Source organism: Nelumbo lutea, chromosome 4, assembly GCF_056320005.1.
Source record: "Nelumbo lutea isolate HS-2025 chromosome 4, American lotus-T2T, whole genome shotgun sequence".
Classification (NCBI taxonomy): domain Eukaryota; kingdom Viridiplantae; phylum Streptophyta; class Magnoliopsida; order Proteales; family Nelumbonaceae; genus Nelumbo; species Nelumbo lutea.
Window position 1 is genome coordinate 20864179 of NC_142687.1, and position 22841 is coordinate 20887019.

The 22841-nt window shown below is 43.5% G+C and overlaps 1 protein-coding gene across 1 annotated transcript; it reads left to right on the forward strand.

Annotated features, from left to right (window-relative positions):
• Positions 1 to 11079: 11079 nt before the first annotated feature.
• On the forward strand, positions 11080 to 21503 carry LOC148854470 (uncharacterized). The gene is made up of 9 exons (XM_088983735.1): positions 11080 to 11453; positions 17504 to 17627; positions 17722 to 17789; positions 18083 to 18142; positions 18267 to 18425; positions 19457 to 19603; positions 20737 to 20951; positions 21110 to 21218; positions 21303 to 21503. Exons 1-9 carry the CDS (start codon positions 11340 to 11342, stop codon positions 21378 to 21380), a joined length of 1074 nt encoding a protein of 357 aa, XP_088839861.1. The 5' UTR covers positions 11080 to 11339; the 3' UTR covers positions 21381 to 21503.
• The last annotated feature ends 1338 nt before the right edge of the window (positions 21504 to 22841 follow it).

The window sequence follows — 22841 nt, forward strand, 5'->3', positions numbered from 1 at the left end:
TTATGAAGCTGGTTTTTTCCTCATCGGACTGGTCCATCTTGATTTGGTTGTAGCCTGAGTACACGTCCAAGAATCTTAGCAGCTCATGTCCCAAGGTCGCGTCCACTAGGCGGTCAATTCGGGGCAGGGGAAGTTTGGGCAAGCTTGATTCAGGTCGGTGTAGTCGACGCACATGCGCCACTTTCCGTTTGCTTTTTTCACCAGCACTGGGTTGGCTACCCAGCTCGGGTAATGAACTTTCCTTATGAAGTCCGCTGCGAGGATCTTTTTGACCTCTTCGTCGACCACCCTCCAGCTCTCCGGGGCTTAGTTGCGTTTCTTCTGTCTAATGGGTCTAACTATAGGGTCAGTGTTAAGCTTGTGAGTTATAAGGCCTGGGTCAATACCAAGCATATCCGCTGCGGACCATGCAAAAATATCTAAATTTTGGAGCAAGAATCTCACCAGTTCCGTTCGTAGTGGCTCTTTGACGGAAGCACCGATCTATAGCGTTCATGCCGGATCTATAGCAGAGGTCGGGATCACGACCGTTTCCTCAATGGGCGAAGTTCGTTCCTCGCCCTGCTCCGTAGGCCGCTTCAGTTCGAGGTCGTCAGCTGCCTTGGTTTTTCCCTTCAGGGCGGCAACATAACATTTGCAGGACTCAAGTTGGTCGCCCTGCACTACCCTCACACCGAAGTCCATGGGGAACTTCATTGCCAGATAGTAGGTAGAGACCACTGCCCGCAGAATGTGCGTAATTGGCTGCCCTATTATGGCATTGTATGGGGAGGGGGTCGCAACCACTAGGAAATCGTGGTTGAGTCTTACCGCGCAAGGCCATGTGCCGACTTCCACAGGTACTGTTATCTTCCCCAGTGGTCTGACTTCCTCTCCGCTGAAGCCCACCAGAGGAGTGTTTTCGGGCTTCAACTCGCTTCTCTGCAACTGTAGTTGGTCGAACGCCGATTTGAAGAGGATGTCCGCCGAACTGCCTGAGTCCACAAGTACGCGCCAGACTTCGAAGTCGTTGATCCTTAGTTTTATGACGAGCGTGTCATCATGGGGATAGTGGACACCTCGCGCATTATCTTCCGTGAAAAAGATCGGTTCTTCCATCTTCGGCCTCTTTGGAGGGTTCTGTTCTTCTCGGGCTGCCTTGCGAACTGACGCCCGTGCTGCTAACGAAGTGCAACCTGCTACTACCGAACCACCCACTATCACATGGATGGTTCCCCGAACTGGCCTCTCTTCTGGAGGAGGTCACTGCAAGGCTTTGGCCGGTCTGCTGCTGGACTCGGGGGTGCGTGACACGTCTCCAAAGTGACAGGCACACCTCCGCCTGCTGATAGACATGGGTGCAGACTGTCGTAAGGGACAGGTTCTGTGCCGTCAGTAAGGGGCGTGATGCAATCTGATTGGTACGGCCTGTTGGATAGAAGTTTCCTGTGGAATGCTCATGCGGCTCATTCGCGAGCTACTTTGCAGTGGGCTCAGAATACTTCAGGAGTACCCTTAGTAGAATTGGTCCTCGGAGTGACTTGTCTGCTTACCAGTTCGGGCGAGCTGGTTTTCTTAGCTTGCGAGTTAAAGTTGCCTCAAAATATCCCTTTAGAGGTAGCTCAGGGAACCTGAAGCTCGCATTGTGGCGAGCTCCTCTTTTTGCGTGCTACGATGTAGCGAGCTATTTTATGGGCCCATTACTTAGTTGTACTGGACCACAATGCTGAGCTGTCGATTACGTTGAGTCAGTGTCCATGTGTCACAATTTCATAGGTTGGGTCAAATCATCCTTCATCAACTGCGCCCCACTCCTCGGGCTAAGAGTATCGCCTTAGCGTGGGGAGTTTATGAAGCGCGATGGACTGATTTGACCGAAATTCAAACTTGATTGACTATCTCCATTAAATTCAAGAGATCTTCTGACTTCTTTGACTTTTCAGATTCCGAAAACGTGCTGAGGTGGCCTTTAATTCTGAACGTCGTGCGGCTGCGACTACCTTAATCATGGAAGATGTGCCGCCAATCGCCTTCGATTTTCAAAAGGCGTGTGGTCAGGGTGCCCACGGATCATTGGATCTGCTTTGATCCAGGCCGTCAGTTTGAAAGGATGGGGACTATAAATAGGGGGCCCTCGGGCCCTATCTCCTTCCACGCCATCTTGTTGCCTTTGGATTCTAAGGTCGCGTACTTCACCTAGTCTACTCGAGTTCCTCAGTTTGCTCCATTCCGTCTACTCTGGTGAGTCCTAACCGCTGTCAGCCATGTCCGTGTACCCACACCATACCTATCACAAGGGTGATAGCCAGGATAATGATGCTTCCTCGTGCTTAGGAGGAGCTTGGGAGCAGATCCCGGAGGCTCGGGAGGCCTCTGGTGACATGGCGTCTACTTCTAAGGGGAGGGAGCCTGATACCTTCGACCCTTCCTTAATGACAGCGGAGAGACTTAGGTTTTTGATCCGCTATTTTTGCCTCCCTAGGGACCTAGTTTACAGCCTCCCTACTGGCAACTTCCCCTGGGAGCATGGTCCCACTAACATAGTAATCTTTCAGGAACAGCTCGAGGCTGGCTTGCGTCTTCCTCTGCATCCCTTGATAGTGGAGGTGCTAAATCACTTCAATGTCACTATTGACCAGCTTCATCACAACGCCGTTCAAAACATGGTTGGGACTATATCCCTGTGTCATGAGTATTGCCTCCCTTTGGACCTTGACATTTTTGTCTCTATCCTTTGTATAAAGAATGTTGCTCCTGGAAGCGGGACTACTTTGTGGTCCGTAACCCAGAGGGTTGGCCCTTTTCCACTACTTGGAGGGGCGCCATCCAAGACCCCGGGGCCGATCTGGACCCTGAGACTCGGAAAATGATGCTATCCTGGGCATCGGTAGGCTTCCTTTGTTCGGACTACTTGGCCGAGGAAAAGCTCGTGCAGTCAGGCTTGAGCCCGGGTAGGTCAGACTTTTAGGTCACGTAGTGTCTTGTGACTATTGTGTACACATGTATTTTGTTTCTTGTTGGACTAATATCTTATGGTCTTTTGGCAACCATCATGTCTAGTGCCGATTCGCGCCGCCTTCCCTCGGGCAGTCAGAGACATCAGGTGAAGAGGATGCGCCCCGACCAGACCCCTCCTTCAGGAACCACTGAGTTCGGATCTGTCGAGCCGGTCCTGGCCTCTCCTCCGCCTGAGGTTCCGATGCCCCCTCCCGAGGGGACTAGTGGGATTAACCTTGGGGGAAGCGAGCTCCCTTAGCCGGGGGAGGCCCCCTTTAACCCCCTTCAGTCCTGTCCTTTCCCTCGGTTCCCAGTGGGAAACTGGGAAGGGGTAAATGATTATCTTGTAGCTCGCTGGAGGAGTCGGAAGGCAATCAATAGCGACGAGATCGCTAAGTGGGGAAACATGGAGCCCGGGGATCTCTCCGCGTTCGCCTCCGCCCACTACATGGTGGTAAGTGGCCTTTTTCCCTTTTTCTCTCTTATTTTGCCCTTTTCCACTATCTTCTGATCTTCTTTTTCGTCGATAGGTAAATTCCGCCATCCATGCCATGGCTCTCCAGACGTGCATCCATCGCGTCAATGCCCTCGACCAGCGTGCTGCCAACCAGAAGCTCCAGGTCGGGCTCGACCGGATCCGGGGCAAGCTCTATCACACCCACAAGGGGAGCGAGTCGCAGGAGCTTCTCGTCCACGACTTGGAGGCTCAAATCGCTCAGCTTACTGAGGAGAGCACACGCTATAGGGAGGAATCATCGAGGATGGCGGGGGAGAGGGAGCTCCTCAGGCAGCAGGTGCGGGACTTGGAGTCCACTCTTCTGAATCGGACCCGAAACTTTGATCAAAAGGTGGAGGCCAAGCGAGAGAATGCGGTCTGGGATTTTAAAGACTCCCAGTGGCTGGTTTGGGTTCGTACCGCTTAGGGTTTAAGCTCCGCCAGTGGCTGGTTCGGAAGAAGTTCTCTGGGCTCAACCTCGACAACATTACTATGAAGGGTCTGTCCCCTGAGACAGTAGACCAAGCGGATGAAGAGGAGCTTGACTCTCCGGAGGATGAGGAGACGGATCCTTGAGGTGGCATTTCTCTGGGCTTCTGTGGCTTCTGGGTGCCGTAAACCCGGTCTTTCACAAGCTTTCGGTTGGGCGGTTGTGCCCAGTGATGACCAAACCTTTCCTGAGCTGTTTAGCTCGGTTACTGCACTTGTTATTTTCCTTTTCTGCCTTTCTTCAGTTACATACTCGAAGTAGGACTCTTTGTCACGTTTAAGGTCTCTGTGGCATACCGCGAAGTGATTACTACGTATGTCCGAACTAAGCATTGGTTGGTTATTCTTCAGTTCGACCAATGTATCGAGACGAGCTATGCTTTGTAGGATTTGAACCCGAGTTGCTTACGCCTTTGATATTTCATACTTTGCCTTCGCTACTGAAGTGGCTGTCTTTCTTCACCCAGAGGTCTTTGTTAGCTCGATGTTTTGGCCCTTGGGCTGAAGGAGTGGCTTGTGGCCCACTCACGGAGTTTGCCCATGCCATAGGGGCGGCTGGGTCTTATCGCGTTGAGGTCATATTAGCTTGGTATTCTGGCCCTTAGGCTTAGGGAGGGACTCGTAGTCCGCTCCTGAATTTCTCCCAGGCCGAAGTGGCAGCTGGGGTCTTTTTGTGTCGAGGTCGTGTTAGCTCGGTATTCTGGCCCTTAGGCTTTGGGAGTGGCCCATGGCCTACTCGATTCTTGCAGATAATATTGCCTCAAGTTGACAATATTCCATGCTTGAGGTACTTGTTTCCCTTCGAGGGTCTCGAGCTCGTATGTTCCTTCCATGAGCACTCGTTTCACTCGGTAAGGACCTTCCCGGTTGGACCCGAGCTTGCCAGCGCCGGGCTCAGGCACCATAACTCTACGAAGGGCTAGGTCGGCAACGTGGAGGTTTCGCTTCTTGACCCTGGCGTTATAGTACCGAGCTACTCTCTGCTGGTAGACTGTGGTCCTAATATACGCGATGTCCCTTACTTCGTCGAGTAGGTCGAGGTTGGTACGTAGCTCATCTTCGTTTGTTTGATCACTATATGCTTCTAGGCACAACGTAGGTACTTCAATCTCTGCGGGGATCATTGCTTCGGTGCCGTAGGTGAGATTGAAGGGTGTTTCTCCCATGGCGGTCTTCTCCGTGGTCCGGTAGGCCCATAGGACACTGGGTAGTTCCTCTACCCACGATCCTTTAGCTCGGTCTAGCCGTGCCTTTAGTCAACGGAGGATGGCTCTGTTTGTGACTTCTGCCTGACCATTTGCTTGAGGGTGCACGACTGAAGTAAAATTTTGTTGGATTCCCATGTCTCGGCACCAGTCGTGAAATTTGATGTCCTCGAATTGCTTGCTGTTGTCGGAGATCAATACCCGAGGTAATGCAAAGCGGCACACGATGTTCTTCCAAAAGAAGTTTTGAACATTTCGGGTTGTGATCGTCACGAGGGTTTCGACCTCTACCCATTTGGTAAAATAGTCCACTGCTACTAATAAGAACTTCCCTCCACCCGTTGCTGACGAGAATGGCCCGAGTAGATCAATGTCCCACTGCGCAAAGGGCTACGGGCTGGTGAGATACTTGAGGTCGGCAGCGGGTTGGTGGTGAATGTTGGAATGTCTCTGGCATTTGTCACATTTTTTGACGAGCTCAATAGCGTCTGCGTTCATTGTTGGCCAATAGTATCATTGTCGAAGTGCCTTTTGGGTGAGGGCCCTACCCCCCAAGTGCCCACCGCACAGACCCTCATGGGTGTCGTGGAGTACTTGCTTGGCTTCGGTAGGTCGCAAGCAATGTAAGTAGAAGAGAGCGTAAGATCTTCGATATAGTTGTTCGTCTATCATGACATATTTGGCTGCCTGGCGCTGCACCCTTCTAGCTACATTGCGGTTTGCAGGGAGGGTCCCGTGTTGTAAGAAGCTCGCGAGCGGGTCAATCCAGCTTGGCTCTGCTTGAACGACGGGAGTGACCTCCGCTGCCCCCCTGAGAATGCTAGGCCAAGATAGGTCCTCTATGTACACGGTTCTCATGGTGATGTCACTAGTGCTGGCTAACTTGGACAGGGCATCGGCCTCAGCGTTTTCCGACCTAGGGATCTGTCTGATGAAGTGTGATTGGAAGTCGAGCAGGGCCTCTCTAACTTTGGTCAGGTAGGCAATCATGGTTGGCTCGCGAGCTTCATACTCGTCGGTGACCTGGTTAACCACAAGTTGGGAATCGCTACAAATAACAATGTGCTTTGTTTTTACTTATCTGACTATGGCTAGTCCAACTATCAACGCCTCATACTCTGTTTCATTGATAGACACCGCAAACTCGAAGCGTAGTGCGTATTCTAGTTTTGTACCGCTTGGGCCGTGCAGAACTATTCTGGCACCGCTGCCTTGTTGGTTCGAGGAGCCATCTACGTGAAGGATCCAGGGCTCCTCATCCCAGCTCGCGGTTGGCCGAGATAGGAGAGGTAACACACTGACTGCTACCTCACGGGGTTTGGACTCGACCGATCCGGGAGCTTCAGGCTCACCCGAGGTGGGAGCCTTGCGCTCAACCGGCCTGGAAACTTCAGAGCTGAATGTGCATTCGACTATGAAATCTGCTAAGGCTTGGGCCTTAATGGCAGTTCGCAGCTTGTACTGGAGGTCGTACTCGCTGAGCTCAATGGCCCACTTTGTCAATCAACTAGAGACCTCGGGCTTAAGTAAGACTTGCCTCAGAGGTTTGTCAGTGAGAATGATAACAGTGTGAGCCTGGAAGTACGGGCGGTGCTTCCGAGCTGCAATTACTAGTGCATACGCTAGCTTTTCTATCTCTGGGTATCTCATCTCTGCTCCCTGCAATACTTTACTAACATAATAGATGGATCATTGAACCCGATCTACTTCCTCTATTAGTACCAAACTGACCATTTCGTCGCTCGCCGAGGGGTACAGTTCTAAAATGTCGCCCTCTTTGGGCCGGGTTAAGATCGACACACTAGCGAGGTATTTCTTGAGCTCGTCAAACGCGAGCTGACAATCTTGGGTCCACTCGTACCCTTTGCTCTTGATTTCCTTAAAGAACGGCAGACAGTGGTCCGCCGATTTGGACATGAAGCGGCTTAGGGCGGTTATGCGGTCATTCAACCTCTGAAACGAGGTGGTCTCATGTCTAAGATGGCCTTAACCTTATCCGGGTTGGCTTCAATGCCACGCCGGTTAACGATGTATCCCAGGAATTTACCCGAGGTGACACCGAACACACACTTGTTTGGATTTAATCTCATGTTAAACTTACGCAAAATTTCAAAAACTAAATGCAAGTCTTGTATTAATTCATGTGAGAATTGAGTTTTGACGGTTATGCCGTCTACATAGCATTCTACTTTTCTGCCGATTAACAGCGCAAACAATTTGTTTACAAGCCTTTGAAAGGTTTCCCTTGCGTTTTTCAACCCAAAGGGCATAACCTTGTAACAATATAGGCCGAACTCCGTGACGAAGACTGTCTTTTCTTCGTTTGTCGGGTCCATCTTGATCTGGTTATTGCCCGAATAGGCGTCCAAGAAACTTAGCAACTCATGTCGTGAGCACGTCCACCAAACGGTCGATTCTAGGGAGCAGGAAGTAGTCTTTCGGGCAAGGCTGGTTCAGGTCGGTGTAGTCGACGCACATGCGCCACTTGCCATTGGCCTTCTTTACCGGGACGGGGTTGGCTACCCAGCTCGAGTATTGGACTTCTTTTATGAAGTCTGTTGCGAAGAGCTTCTCGACTTCCTCGTCGATCGCTTTCTACTGTTTCGAGGCTAGGTTATGTTTCTTCTATCTAACGGGCCTAACTACAGGATCAATGTTCAGCTTGTGAGTTATGAGTTCAGGGTCTATACCGGCTGTTTCTGCCGCGGACCATGCAAAAATATATAAATTTTGAAGTAAAAAACTTACCAGTTCAGATCGTAGGGGCTCCTGGACGAAAGCGCCAATCTGAAGCATCCGAGCTGGGTCTGTTGTCGAGGTCGGGACCGCGACTGTTTCTTCCATGGGCGTGGCTCGCTCTTCGCCTTGCTCCGTGGGTCGTTCCTGTTCAGGGTCATCGGCCACCTTGGTTTTACCCTTTAGGGCGGCAATGTAGCATTTGTGGGACTCGAGCTGGTCACCCCGCCCTACTCCCACACCAGAGTCTGTTGGGAACTTCATAGCCAAGTAGTAAGTGGAGATTACCGCCCATAGGACATGGGTGATCGGTTGACCTACTATGGCATTGTAGGGAGAGGGGGTCGCTACCACCTGGAAGTTGTGTTCGAATTTGACCACACAAGGCCATGTGCCGATCTCTACAGGTACTGTTATTTTCCCAAGGGGTCAGACTTCTTCTCCGTTGAAATCTACCAAAGGAGTGCCTACGGGCTTCAGGTCGCTTCTCTGCAACTAGAGCTGGTCAAACGTAGTTTTGAAGAGTATGTCGGCCGAGCTGCCCGAGTCAACGAGTATGCGCCTGACCTCAAAGTCATTGATTCTTAGATTTATTACGAGCGCATCGTCATGGGGGTAATGGACTCCTCGTGCATCGTCTTCTGTGAAGAAAATTGGCTCCTTCGTTCTCGGCCGCTTTGGGGGGTTCTGCTCCTCTCGGGTGACCTCACAAACCGACGTTCAAGCTGCCGCTGAAGTGCAACCCGCAACGATCGAACCTCCCACTATCATGTGGATGGTCCCCCGAACTGGCCTCTCCTCTGGAGGCTGCCTCTATGGTTGTTCGGCTGGCCTGCTGCTGGACTCGGGAGCATCTTTACCATGCTTCCCTTGCCGACCTGCTCTATTACTATTATTATTATTATTATTATTATTATTATTATTATTATTATTATTATTATTATTATTATTATTATTATTATTATTATTACTATTTTGTACAAAGTTTCTCAAATATCCGCGACGGATGAGTTCTTCTATCTCGTCGCGGAGGTTCTTACGATTCTCGGTACTATGACTGTGGTCTTTGTGAAAACTGCAATACAGACTTATTTCTTTCGTTGGGATTTCCCCTCAGACGAGGTGGCCACTTCATGCACGGGGCGTCCTTGAGCGCCATCAAGATTTCAGCCCGCTTCACGTTCAGTGGGGTGTAATAAGCTCGGTCTGAGCCGGCCTTGCACCCCGAATTGTTTCCTTTTTTCTTCGGGTGTCCCCTTGACTGGAAGGTTTTCCTTCTCTTTTTCTTTTTTCGGGTGCGCCCTTGCCCTTCTGGTTGATCTTCTCCTCAGTGGCTATGAACTTATTTGCAAGTTTTAGGAACTCGGTTATGGTCGCGGGTTGATTGACGACCATGTGCCACTTGAACTCTTTGTGCATCACGCCCTTCTTGGCTGCAGCAAGGCGTATGGCGGGGTCCAAGCGCGGTATCTGCATACAAGTGTCGTTGAACCGCTTGATAAAGCTCCATATGAACTCTCCCTCTCTTTGTGCTACGTTGAAGATGCTTTCTTCGGTTCGCGGGCACCGTTTGCTGGTGACAAAGTGGGATGTGAAGGCTTGTGCGAACTACGCCCAACTTCTTATTGATCCGGGTGCCAAGTTCTGGTACCACGTATGGGCCGCTCTCCTGAAAGTAGTGGAGAAGGCCACGCACATGCATGAATCACCGGCTCGCGCCAGGTGCATCTGTGACTGAAAGGCATCTACATGATCATTCGGGTCGAACGACCTGTGATACTTGTCAAGAGGGGGGAGCTTGAAATCCATGGGCATTGGGTCTGCCATGAGTTTGGAAGACAGGGGGGATGGAACCGAGAGGAGGGGAGCTTTGGCCACGGCCGAGCCTACCTCTTCTTTGCCCATGAGCTAGGGCAAATCGTGGGTGACAGATCAGCGAGCTCGACGATGACGTCTCTGCTTCTTGATGGGCTCGGCATTCGTGCTGCTCACCTCCGCGTTGTCTAGAATGGTTTGCGCCGGGAGTAGCCTGGTTTGTTGGTGATGGCGACGGACAGAAGGGTCCTTCTTGGAATCTGTTGCCAGGATCTCGAACCTGTTTTCAAGGATCGGGGTTCCAAAATTTGACTGTCGAGGCGACGTAGACCTACCGAGCTGGGGTCCTCCCGACTTGTCCGCCCGTGGCGAGATTGGGGTAGCCAGTCTCTCCCGTTTGCTGTGGGGGGAGGCCTGGTTGTTTGAGAGATTTTGGGGTCCTCTCCTCGGCCGGAGGGGTGCTCGCTCTAGCGGCGAGACTTGGCTTGCTGCGAGGCTAGGCATTGAGGCGGGAGCTGAGACTGCTGAAGCTGAGGTTGAGGCAGTTGGGGGAACTGCTGCTGATACTGATATTGGGAGACCTGGTGCAGTACATGCTATTGATAGAGTTGAAGTTGTTGGAATTGTTGCATTTGAGCCTGCATGGCCTTCATACACTGCACTAGGTCCTCCAGCTGGTTTGGGCTAGCTGCCAGGGGCACGACCGAAGGTTCGGTGAATGTCGTTCCGACTGTAGCAGGAAGTGGGGCGATGGCCGTTGTGGCACACTCCTTGCCGGAGTGAGTGACACGTCTCCAAAGTGACAGGCACGCCTCCGCCTGCTGATAGACGTGGGTGCAGACTGTCGAAAGTGACAGGTACTGCACCGTCAGTAAGGGGCATGGCGCAGTCTGATTGGTACGGCCTGTTGGATAGAAGCTTCCTGTGGAATGCTCGTGCGGCCCATTCGCGAGCTACTTTGCAGCGGGCTCGGAATACTTCAGGAGTGCCCTTAGTAGAATTGGTCCTCGGGGTGACTTGTTTGTTTACCAGCTCGGGCAGCTCGGGCGAGCTGGTTTTCTTAGCTTGCGAGTTAAAGTTGCCTCGGAATATCCCTTTAGAGGTAGCTCGAGGAACCCGAAGCTCGCGTTGTGGTGAACTCCTCCTTTTGTACTGGACTACAATGCTGAGCTGTCGCTTACGTCGAATCAGTGTCCACGTATCGCTATTTCATAGGTCGGGTCAAATCATCATTCATCAATATATATATATATATATATATATAATTTAAAATAGCCAAAACAATTGGGACATTTAAAATGATAGCAGGCCGAGATAGGCCAAAAATAAATTAAATACTTGAAAATAAATCCAAAATCTAGATTTATTTCCCAAATACAAATACAAGTAAGTGCTTATTGGCGCGATGCCGGCATTTACCTTCATTATTCGAATAATCTATTTGCACTCCAAAAGTTAGCCTTAGACGACCAATCGGCCACCGCACTATCGGATCTTCTGCCACGAAACACAGATGTTCGCGATGCAGGTAGCAATGGGTTGATTCGAGCGCACTTCTCTACGGGCAATATCAAAAGCGTAGTACCACACTGCAGAACCCGAACGAGAGCAGTCTGATCGTTATGGACACGCAGACGCAGGAGCAAAGAGCGAGAGCTGCTCAGCCTCATCCAGCTGGTGGAGATTTCTCCGCCATTATCTCAGTTCTGATGGTTTTCGTCTCCTTCGCTGCCCTGGTAACTGCCTCATCGGTTTCAACCTTTCCTTTTCTGTCTTCCTACAGTTCACTACTGTTCATGTAATATGCTAAATCCGACCCTGGATCATTTTGTTACCTCTCCGTCTCTATTTGATTAGTCTGAATGAAACGTTTTTATCCATTCAATCGCAGTATATATATATTTTTTTCTGATTATTGAGATTTTCGATCTATTTTGCAATTTGTGCGATGATGTTTTTAAACGATTGCAAAACCAATGAAACAAGAAAAATAAGAGAAAGCGGAGTGGATAATATGATGCAACTGTACCTTCCAAAATAACTTGCATAAGCTATTCCTTTTCTCCACTATATCTCTTAATCATTCTATATGCTTAGTTTGTAGTTTGTACAGTATAGCAGTAATGAAGACCCTTGAAAAAACTATTAGTGATGTATATGCAAATTAGATAATCTAATTCACCCTAAGTTGCTATTAAGAAGGCCTATGAATAGTTCAACCTTAGCAAGATTCCTGGTGTATTTTACCGCAATAGCACAGACTCATGTTCTGCAATTTATCTATGAGTTTTATGCTCATATTATCTGTTCATGAACTTTATGGAGGTAATCAGCTTGAACAGTACTGGCCCTAGCATTAACAAATATACTCTACATTGGAAAATCTTATACATGATTTAGGATCTACCGTATCAAGTAATTTAATTAGTTTGATTGATGATAAATGCATAGTGCTTAATAAGATGAATACTTGTTGGTTTCACTAATTTACCTTCTTTGGAATTGTGTATTATTCAAGTGCAGAATCATACCAAATTTGTTGGCAAAGAGCAATGTCTCTGCTGCAAAGATTAAAATTTCAATGGAAACTTTAAAATTTTGAGATTTCATTCTGGTTTTGGGAGTGAGTGGTACAAAACATATAGAGAATAATATAGTCTATAATTCGTAGTTAAAATGGAGAGGAGTTGGAGAAATTTTAGTCATTGAGATGAGGTATTATGAAGAGGGCATACAGATGAAATTGAAACAAATAAAATATACAAAAAAGGAATAGAAATTGGAACCAAAAAAACTCCACTGATTTTTTTTTTGAAATTCTGATATAATATAAAAATCTCCCAAGTTTCAGGAAAACAGTGTTTTTAACCACATTGAGATGCAGTATGGAACGAATTTAAAGCACAGGTCTCTTCTCAATAACAAACTCAGCTGTACCAGTGAGATCGGAATTTATTATTGATAAGAGCTATGCACTGTGGTGGAACTATCATGTTTTTGAAGTTAATACAGGATTGCACTTGGAGTGCAATTTTTGTCTAAATTTTTCTGTAGGTGTTGTTGATTTTTGTCTGCAATCGATGGATCATGACAAATTTTCATTTACTCTGGTTTGATGAAAGGAATATAATATGGAAAATTTGTGAGCTCTAGGTATTGGCTTATTAGACAAGGGGACCCCTTCTATTCATTGGTATAACTGAGGGTTTTAGTAAAATGTAAAAAGAGCTTCCTCAGCTGGTCGCATTGAACCTTCATGGTTGGAGAGGGTGAAATGAAAGTGCCTCTCCCTCAATTTGTTAATGACATTCGTTTCTTTTGCAGTACATCCCAAGAGCAATTGGGAAATCTTAAAGCAAATTTTAGATGGTTTGAAGTGGTGACCGGTCTTCATATAAACATGCATAAAAGTGAGATTATGGTGGTTGGTGAGGTTGCTGAAATAGAGGGTTGGGTAGGTTTAGGGTAGATAAACTACCAACCAAATATCTGGGAATACCTCAATGGGTCAAATGCATTTCAAAATCAATTTGGGATCCAACGGTGGAGTGCATGGACAAAAAACTAGCTTCCTGGAAAGCCAAAAACCTCTCAAAGGGGGGTGCAATTACTCTAATTAAGAGTGTATTATCAACTGTGTTAACACACCCCTTATCATCTTGGTAAACTGAAATAGGGTATGTATGGCTAAGAAAAATGGTGCTCTAGGGGTCAGAAAGTTGAGGGTTAACACTGCCCTATTAGGCAAGTGGCTTCAGAGGTATAATGAACAGACAGACATGGAAGAGGGTGATCTTGGCCAAATATGACTTAATGAATAGGGAGTGGGGTTCAACTGAATTAAACTCTTACTTTGGATGCTCAGGTTGGAAGGTAGTGCAGAAATCATCCCATTAGTTCATTAAAGGTATAAAAAATGAGGTTGGGGATGGTGAAAAAGTGATGCTTTGCAAATATATTTAGTGTGATGGCAGGCCTCTCATGGAATCCTTCCCACTACTTTGTGACATAGCTTGAAAAGGAAGCAAGGGTGGTCAAAAGCTTGGTACTACACAATAATAAAGTGATATGGAACCCTCAAATTTGAAGAAACTTAAATGATTGGGAGGTGGCTCCTCTGATGGACCTGCTACAAAGAAGTACAAACATCATATAATATAAGGATAAACAGGGAGAGGACAGACAGAGGTCTTCAGCCTAGGAGAAGACAGGTAATTTCTTGGTGAAGTTCTTTTACAATAACCTGGCTAGAACTTTTGATACAGATTTCCCAAATTCTAGAATCTGGTATGCTGTTGTTCCTTCCAAAGTGGTTTTTTTTTCTTTGGGGTTTGTGTGTGTGTGTGTATGTGCACTTGTGCTGACTACTATCATGGATAGAGGATTGACTTGGAATAATCTGATGAGAAGGGGTATAAAAGTTGATAATTTATGCTGTATGCTATGTAACATGTATGAGGAAACACAAATCACTTAATGCTGCACTGTGATTCTACTTACTAGATCTGGATGGAAGTACTACACCTGTTTGCAGGTAACGGGTGTTTCCCAGAATACTGATAAAAAAGTGTTTTCCTGGGATCTGTGAAGAATTTTATGGGAGGATATTGCCTAAATTGTTTGAGCAGGTGAGGCAAACAGAGTAGCATGGAATATGGTGCCTGTAGCAGTTTTTTGGGCTATTTTGGGAGAAAGGAATGATAAAGTTTTCTAGAGCAAGCCTAGTTTGGAGGAAGAGGTGGTAAAAATGATATTTGGAATGCTGTGTTCTTGGTTGGCTGATAATAGAATCCTTAAAGGAAGAAATTAGATGATAGAATTGCATTATTTGTACGGGTGCAAATCAGATTGCCCAATTTGAGGAATTTCAACTGCATCGGGCTTAAATTCATGCTTGTGCCCATTTAAAATTTAACAAACTATCCAACCTGACTCAAGTTGCACCCTAATTATGTGCTTGCAGCATGCTGCATAAACAACTACAAGTGGGATATGTAAAGAAGAAAAGTGTAATTCAAAATTTTGAGAATGAAGTTGTTCGTACAATTGCATAAAAATTATGCACTTCAGAGTTGCTTTGAATAGATAGAGTTTTGAGCTAAAGTAAATATTGTCCTCTGCTTTCTAAAATTTTCTTTTTCACTCTCATGGAAACCATGTTGATCTCCCAAGATTCATGCTTCTCAACTTGGTATGTATCACTTTATGCCATGCACTTCATCTCATTCCTCAACGTAAAGGTGTATACCTGATGCATGCTGTTCATCACATATTTGCCTTGGGGTGCCTCTATACATGCCTTTTCTGCCTCTTAAAACACAATTGTCTGGGTACGTAAAAATGGAATTTCTATCCCTGTCAGAGTGTAAATTCATATCCATGAGATATAGATGCTATCCATGATGTATCTGGGTAAAGGTGAGTTGCAATTTAAAAAGATATTGGTATTTGATTTATTTGTGTAAAATCATATCATTATATAAATAACTTCATTTTACATAAACATCTTGTGGTATCATAGAGGTTTTCTCAAAACTTGTGTATTTGCCTAGTTGTAACTCATTTACTTTGGATATTGTCAATCCCTTGGAATGCCCAGGTACTTTTTTTTTTTTGACAACATTTTTTTTTTCTGGTAGTAAATAAGAAAGAAATTCATTAATGGATAAAAAAAGTACATCCAGGGGTGGTGAGAGATCACCAAAAGAGAAAAAATACAAGATACCACAATACATCAAAGACAAAAAACAATACAACAGATCAACCCAACGACTCCAATTCTAGTACTGACCAGAAACCATACCCAAATGACTCCTTGGACACCATCAAGGCCATACATTGGTTGAAAACTCTAGACTCATTCAAGGATGTCTCTGTAGATGACTTGACTAGAGTTTGGAGTGTAATAGCAGGGTCTTCTGCTTCATCTTCTACCATACAAGCAGTTTGGTCTCCTCTGCAGTGTGCTATGAAACTAAATTTTGATGGCAGCTCTGTTGGGAACCCTGGATCCTCTGGAATTGGGGGTGTGTTTGGAGATGCGGGAGGAAGAATCCCGGCCATGTTTTCTTGTCCAATAGGGGTGGGGGACTCACTTAGGGCAGAAGTGATGGCCCTCCTCCAGGTGCTCAGATTGGCTAAGCAATTGGGCATTCAACAGCTAGAAATGGAGGGAAACTCAAAATTGGTAGTAGGGTGGCCACAAACAAATAGCTTGGGAACATGGTCCCTTAGACAACCTGTAAGGGAATTATTGAACCTCACAAGGGAGCTGGGTGCATAGTTGTCAAGGCAATGCCTAGGCGGGCGCCTAGGCGACAAGGCGCCCTTTGAGGCTCACCTCGCCTAATCACCTAGCAGTTTGTACTATGTATTGTAAAATACTTTTTTATTCTTTATTTTTTGACATTATAATTATAAAATAGGCACTATTAAACTAAAATACTCATTTTTTGTGTTTATATACTAATTTGTTTTTATTATTTTTTTATTTGTTAGGATTTAATCAATACAAACATTGCTAAATGCTGTATTGAACCCTCAAAAACTTTAAAACCTGAACCAATAAGTAAGGAAGAACTTAAAAAATGTTGTCTAATTATCAATACTACTACTACTACTACTACTACTACTACTACTACTACCTCAAAGACTTTAAAACCTGAACCAATAAGTAAGGAAGTCTAATTACTACTACTACTACTACTACTACTACTACTACTACTACTACTAACCTAAAACCCTAATTTTGTCTAATTACTACTACTACTACTACTACTACTACTACTACTACTACTACTACTACCATATTTTTTGAATAAGGGTTCAGACCCTATCTTTTCTTCTATTCCTATAACAAAAATAAGGGTTCAGACCCTATATTTTTTGAATTTTGTTTTCCTTCTTTATTTTTCTTCTCATGAATATGTTGATTTTCTATACTTTAACATGAATACTTTTCTTATGAAAATTATGACTAATTATTAAGGAAATATGGCTATGGTACCTAGGGAACTACCCTAGGATCTATATTTTCTATGTAAAAAAGTCCATTACGCCTAGGCGCCCGCCTTGGCACCTAGGTGACAAGGCGCCCCCCTAATGCCCAGCCTCGCCTTGGCGCCTTGAAAACTATGGCTGGGTGCACATGTAAAATGGACTAGGAGGTCAGCAAATGCTTTAGCTGACAATCTAGCCAATCAAGGAGTAAATCAGGAGTCTTTGTTTTGGGATGTTTTGTAATTTGATTTTTGATGAGGGGTCACCTTATGTCTCTGTAGGTGACAGTTGTATTCCTGTTTTTTAAGCTAATGAAAGTTACTGTTTCCTATAAAAAAAACTCCTTGGACACCCCTTCAAATTTAGGCAAGATTGCAAGATTAAAAGCCACTACATAATTCTTTTTCTTATGGTTGAGATGATTTTTTGACAATATTGATGGGGTGCATGCATTAGAGGTTTTGTTGACAAAAAGGATAGAAAATGATAGATGTGCCATTATATATCTGAACCGTTAAAAGTATCTGTTGCAACACCAGGGCACCCCCCCTCCAAATACACATGTGCATAGAGTCAGCGAGCACATTCTTTTTTTTTTTTGGAAAATTTTCAAGTTGTTTATTTTTCATTCAGCAATCACTCTTTTTTTGGACTGAAATTTGCACAAAACTTGCTTAGATATTTTGTAATTTTAATGCAATTAGAACCATTTGATGAACTTGTGAAAATTTTCTAATTGACTTCACCTAAATCCATTAATTTAAATGTTCTATGACAAATTACACAGGTGGTGGTTCCTTCGTCATTTTCAACTGCAAGTAATAGTTTTTCCATATTACATCAAGTCCCAGAGGGTCATGTTGGGGTTTACTGGAGGGGAGGTGCCCTTCTGAATACAATAACTAACCCAGGTATTGTTATGTTCATTTCATTTACCTTGCATTTGTTGAAAGTGTTTAGACATATACAATGTGTGCTTGAGCTTGAGCTCAATTGTCTTTCTAGGTTTCCATTTGAAGATGCCTCTGATAACTCAGTTTGAGCCTATTCAAGTGACTATTCAGACAGATCAGGTAAAGTATTTTCACTATTTCACCCAGTGAGGGCTGAGGGTGCAATTATTGGAATCAATCACATTACAAGGCTTCAGCCACAAGCAAATCGGATACAAGAAGTCAACATCCTACTCAATTTTATAGATTAAATGTGGAAATTAAATTGTTTTGGCATATTTGTGGTTGGAGAACTGCAGACCAATTATCCTGCTAACTGAATAGTCTTGTATGGAACTTTTTTAGATTACATTTTATCACTAGCCAATATGCTTTATTATCAAATAATATCTGTTTTTTTCTAAAGTAAACAGGTAAGGGATATCCCATGTGGTACAAAAGGCGGTGTTATGATCAGCTTTGAGAAGATTGAGGTAGAACATTGAAATCCTGCATTTGTTCTGCCATTAAATTGGATATCATCCTATTCATTTTTTTTTTCTTTTCAAATTCCATTAATGTGTTGAATTATGTAAAATTCTGAAATTCTTTCTCCAGGTTGTTAATCGTCTTCGTAAGGAGTATGTATATGAAACACTTCTCAACTATGGTATACAATATGACCACACATGGATATATGATAAGATTCATCATGAAATCAATCAGTTTTGCAGTGCTCATTCTCTTCAGCAAGTTTATATAGACATGTTTGACCAGGCAAGAAACCGGGCTAAACTAGAGATACTTTGTTTTTTCAGAAAAAATTGGGCTATCTCTAATGTTATATATTTTTTGAAAGATGTAATATGGGAGTTGTATTAATAACAAAAGGGAGGGGGGAAGCGAGAAGCCCTCACCCAATTGCGAAAAGTGTGCCTCTATAAATATGCAGAGATGATATACAATCAGCTTCTATACAAACTCATAAAATGATAGACAACCAACTACTAGAAAATACACGAGCTGGCACCTGGCACTCCTGCAAAAAGATTAGAGCAATCAGCCCACTGCTGTAGCAACCATTCCACTCTTCCAAGCTTCTGATTTGGACTCAAAGATCCTACAGTTCCTTTCCTTCCAAACTGTTCAACAAATGCCAAAAAGCAGAAATCTCCGCAAAGCCGGATATGCTAGCTCCCCCCTCCCTTCCTTTTTTTTTTCTGTCCTTTTCTTTTATTTTATTGATAATCTGATTTGATAACTTGTCACCAATTACATTAAAGTTCTCATTCTAAATCCTGCACTTGAACTTGCTAAATCTGAAATCTCAATTCAACTCATCTAAGCTTTGTCCCAACTATATGGGATTGGATACATGAATCCTACTGTCACTTCACTTTGTTCGGTACCATAGGCCATGGCCGCTGTTAAAGGACCTTTAAACCATTTCTCACTACTAACCCATGTCCTTCTGGCCTGCCCTTAGTTCTTCTAGATCCTTCAATTTGCACTACTAGATTACTTATTCTCATGGGCTTTATAGATGTTCTCTGCATGTGACCAAATCATCATAGTCTGCTTTCCCTTATGACCTATTGCGGCTATTCCTAGGTTTCTATGAATGTCTTTTTTAGTTTTCCGACTCATCCATGTCAACATTTACATTTCTGCTACACATTGCTTTTTACTGATTATGCAATCTGATGATGTAGATTATATGCTTGAAACTGTTGGGGTCCTCAACTGAATTTAGTAATATTTTGGATTGCGACACTTATTTGACAAGTAAAAAATTTTAAATGTTTCAGATTGATGAGAAAATGAAAGATGCTCTTCAGGGTGACTGTACGCGATATGCCCCAGGTATTGAAATTATTAGTGTCCGTGTCACAAAACCAAAAATTCCAGAAAGCATAAAACGCAATTTTGAAGCAATGGAAGAGGAACGCACTAAGGTATTTGCCTTGTTCTTTTGGTATGCTGGAGTTATCGTTTTATTTCTATTTTTTGCCCCTTCTAAGAAAAAGGGAACTTAAGCCTAATCATACCTTTTAATTTCATTGAAATATTGCAGAATTTTGGCCGAATGAAATTGAAATCCTAAAATCTCAAAATTTCAAGTATCACCAAGAATTAGTAAACTTCAACAAAAACCTCAGCACATTTCACCATAATTTTCTCTGAAATTAATAAATAATACTGAAAGTTGTAAGAATTTTATTTGCTAAAGATATCTTTTAGAGGATTTTAAGAGGGGTTTTGCTTGGTGCAATGGTAAAATCTTGAGCTAACAAGTGTGAGAAAGCAGGCTTGAGTCTGAGAGTGGCCAGTGCATTAAATGCCAAAGATTAAGTCCATATCCAGGCTACTACATGCAAGACAACAAATGGTTAGGATCAACATTGGGTAATGGCACTTCTTATCTTTCAGAGGATTTTAAGGGATAAAAATGAGAGAAAATAGAAATTTAGAGTATTTTATTTAGAAGAGAACATGATAACATGTAATATAAAACAATATAGCAAATGATATTACTTAGAATGAGATATTGAGTAGAAAATTTTGGTGGAATAACTGAAATTTTAGTAAAATTTGTTTTAACCCACATAAATGAAATACCAATTCTTTTTATTGGTAGCTGTAAGAATTTTATTTAATGTCAATAAGGGAGCGAATCTGTACAAATATGTTAAGCATCCCAAGAAATATAGGCTGGCCTCAGCCACCTAACCTTATTCCTTGTTTGGATTCCTTCTACATCCATGAGATCCCAAAACAAATGATTCATATTCACCCCTTGTTTGGCTAGTTGTGTCAGCCAAACAACTTTTTTATGTTTGAAGCGAAGAGGTGTTATTTACTTCTCATGTCAGATGTCTAATCTCCATCAAGACGTGCCAGTTTTTCTCACTGTTTTTCAGCCAACCCACCACTACCTTTGAGTCACCTCCACCTGCAATATGACTTGTTGTCACCTACAATGTTCAATCTTATGGACAAAAAATTTGCTTTTCTGGTAATCGACAAAAAATTCTGCTTTAAAATTATAGTTCCTACTTTTGGTTGAAAGGTCAGTACTTTTATGTAGGTCTTAATTGCAATTGAGAAACAAAGGGTAGCTGAGAAAGAGGCCGAGACACAGAAGAAGATGGCTTTATCAGAAGCCGAGAAAAATGCTGAGGTCAGCAGGATCATCATGTTGCAAAAGCTGATGGAAAAGGAAAATGCCAAAAAGCAGCAGGAAATTGAAAACCAAATGTACCTGGAGCGTGAAAAGAGCTTGACAGATGCCAACTACTACAGGTCATTGAACATCTATCCAGGCCTAATTAATATATATATATATATATATATATATAGAGAGAGAGAGAGAGAGAGAGAGAGAGAGAGAGAGAGAGAGAGAGAGAGAGAGACGTGATGGTAGTGATAGTTGATTACATTGTTTCATTTCCTTTATCCAGGGTGATAAAAGAAGCTGAAGCAAACAAGTTTAAGCTCACACCACAGTATCTTGAACTCAAGTTTATTGAAGCTATAGCCAACAATTCTAAGATCTTCTTTGGAGACAAGGTCTGGTGGCTTCTTACCTTTTGGTTTTTTGAAAACATCCTTTATATATACTGTCGCGTTCTAACATTGTCACTGCTGCCGTAGGTACCAAACATGCTCTTTGATCAGAGGCTCCTAGGGAATTTCCTGAATGACGTTAAGAAGAGGAACTTAGAAACGTAGGTCTGATAAACTTCTATTACATAGCTTTGATGAGATATTATGTGATTGTAAAACGAAAGACAAGATACAGAAAAGACATATTTTGCTTGGTTTATATGCTGATGGTTGGTTAAGTTCGTTCCATCCACTCTTCCAAAAGTGCTAGACAAGAGAGTAGCATGAAAATCTTTTGAAAGTGAATTGATATGATGAACTTTAGACCCTTAAGGAGGATAATTCTAGATTGGGGAATTGGGAACTTGGGACTTGTTCAATAGACTAAACTTGGGATCTCGCAGTTGACAGAAGGCTAACTAAATCGAATTCTATGGTTGTAAAACCCAAACCATTTCAGTTTCAAGGTATGTGGCCTGTCATCTTTTAGTGCACTGTACATATCGGTGAAACAGTTGGAATTACGATCCAAATGGTTATTGTATGGCTTAAAAATGAAATGAAAGCTGTTTGGATTATTCGTCTCCAAAAAATTAAGTTTCAAGGAGCAATTACAAGATGCATCATATATTGTTTTCTTAATGAAAACTAGTTCTCTTATTTGAAGAGTAGGCGTGGAGTATGTGTAGAATTGGGTACTGATTTTTTAGGTTTGCCTTCTTTTTCTAGCACGTAGCGGGTATCTTATAATATTTTTGGATTATTTTTTATGTGACCGAGTTAGTTGGTAACTTAGCTGGGTAGTCCAAGCGGAGATGTGGATTAGAGTCCTGCTACTTGTTAGCATATACCTTGAGGGTTATTAGTGATTTAGTGTGTTGAATTAAAATACGAAAAAAAGATTATTCTTTATGTAAGATTTTTGATCTCCGTTGTTGGAGGATAAGAAAGTTTTATTAAAAATGGGTGCTTTAAACCTAGTCGCATGGCACATTAGCACAGTTTTGTATATATCCATACATATACAAAGTGTCATCATGTATCCTTTTCCAAGGATACCAACACACTTTGCAATACTGATATTTTAAATATTGGAAACCATTAATAAATGCAATAATAACAATAATAATTCTGTACATAAAAACTAGAATTACATCCAAGTATTCTAGGTCCCAAGTCCAACTCCTGAAATTAGTAAATATGTGTTTGCATGTGCATTATCAAGTTTCTACTAGAAGCTGATGCTGCATTATATGAAGGTTAAGAAGAAGTATACATGAATAACATGGGCACTTAAGAACAAGAGTAAAAAATTGAGAATACTTTATTTTTAATATATCCTCACGGTGACTGGATCTACAGTCACCCATGAGTTGGATCCATTGATGAATCTCCAATAAAAATCAAACCAGATTTTCTGCCCACTACTCTGACACTCTACTCACCTTGAATTGCATTCATACACTGCAGATGTGCGTCATTTGATCATGTAAATACAAATTGTTGCATAAATTAAAAATACAGTTTCTGTTTATATGTTTGAAGGTGTTTTTCTATTAGGTATCCACTGTGGGTAAAGCAAATTCC

Excerpts from the sequence above, each read along its gene's own strand:
- LOC148854470 (XM_088983735.1), top strand. The coding sequence starts at position 11,340 with ATGGACACGCAGACGCAGGAGCAAAGAGCGAGAGCTGCTCAGCCTCAT. Across the intron at positions 17,790-18,082 it reads TGACTATTCAGACAGATCAG|GTAAGGGATATCCCATGTGG; the intron begins GTAAAGTATTTT and ends TAAAGTAAACAG. Across the intron at positions 19,604-20,736 it reads TGGAAGAGGAACGCACTAAG|GTCTTAATTGCAATTGAGAA; the intron begins GTATTTGCCTTG and ends ACTTTTATGTAG.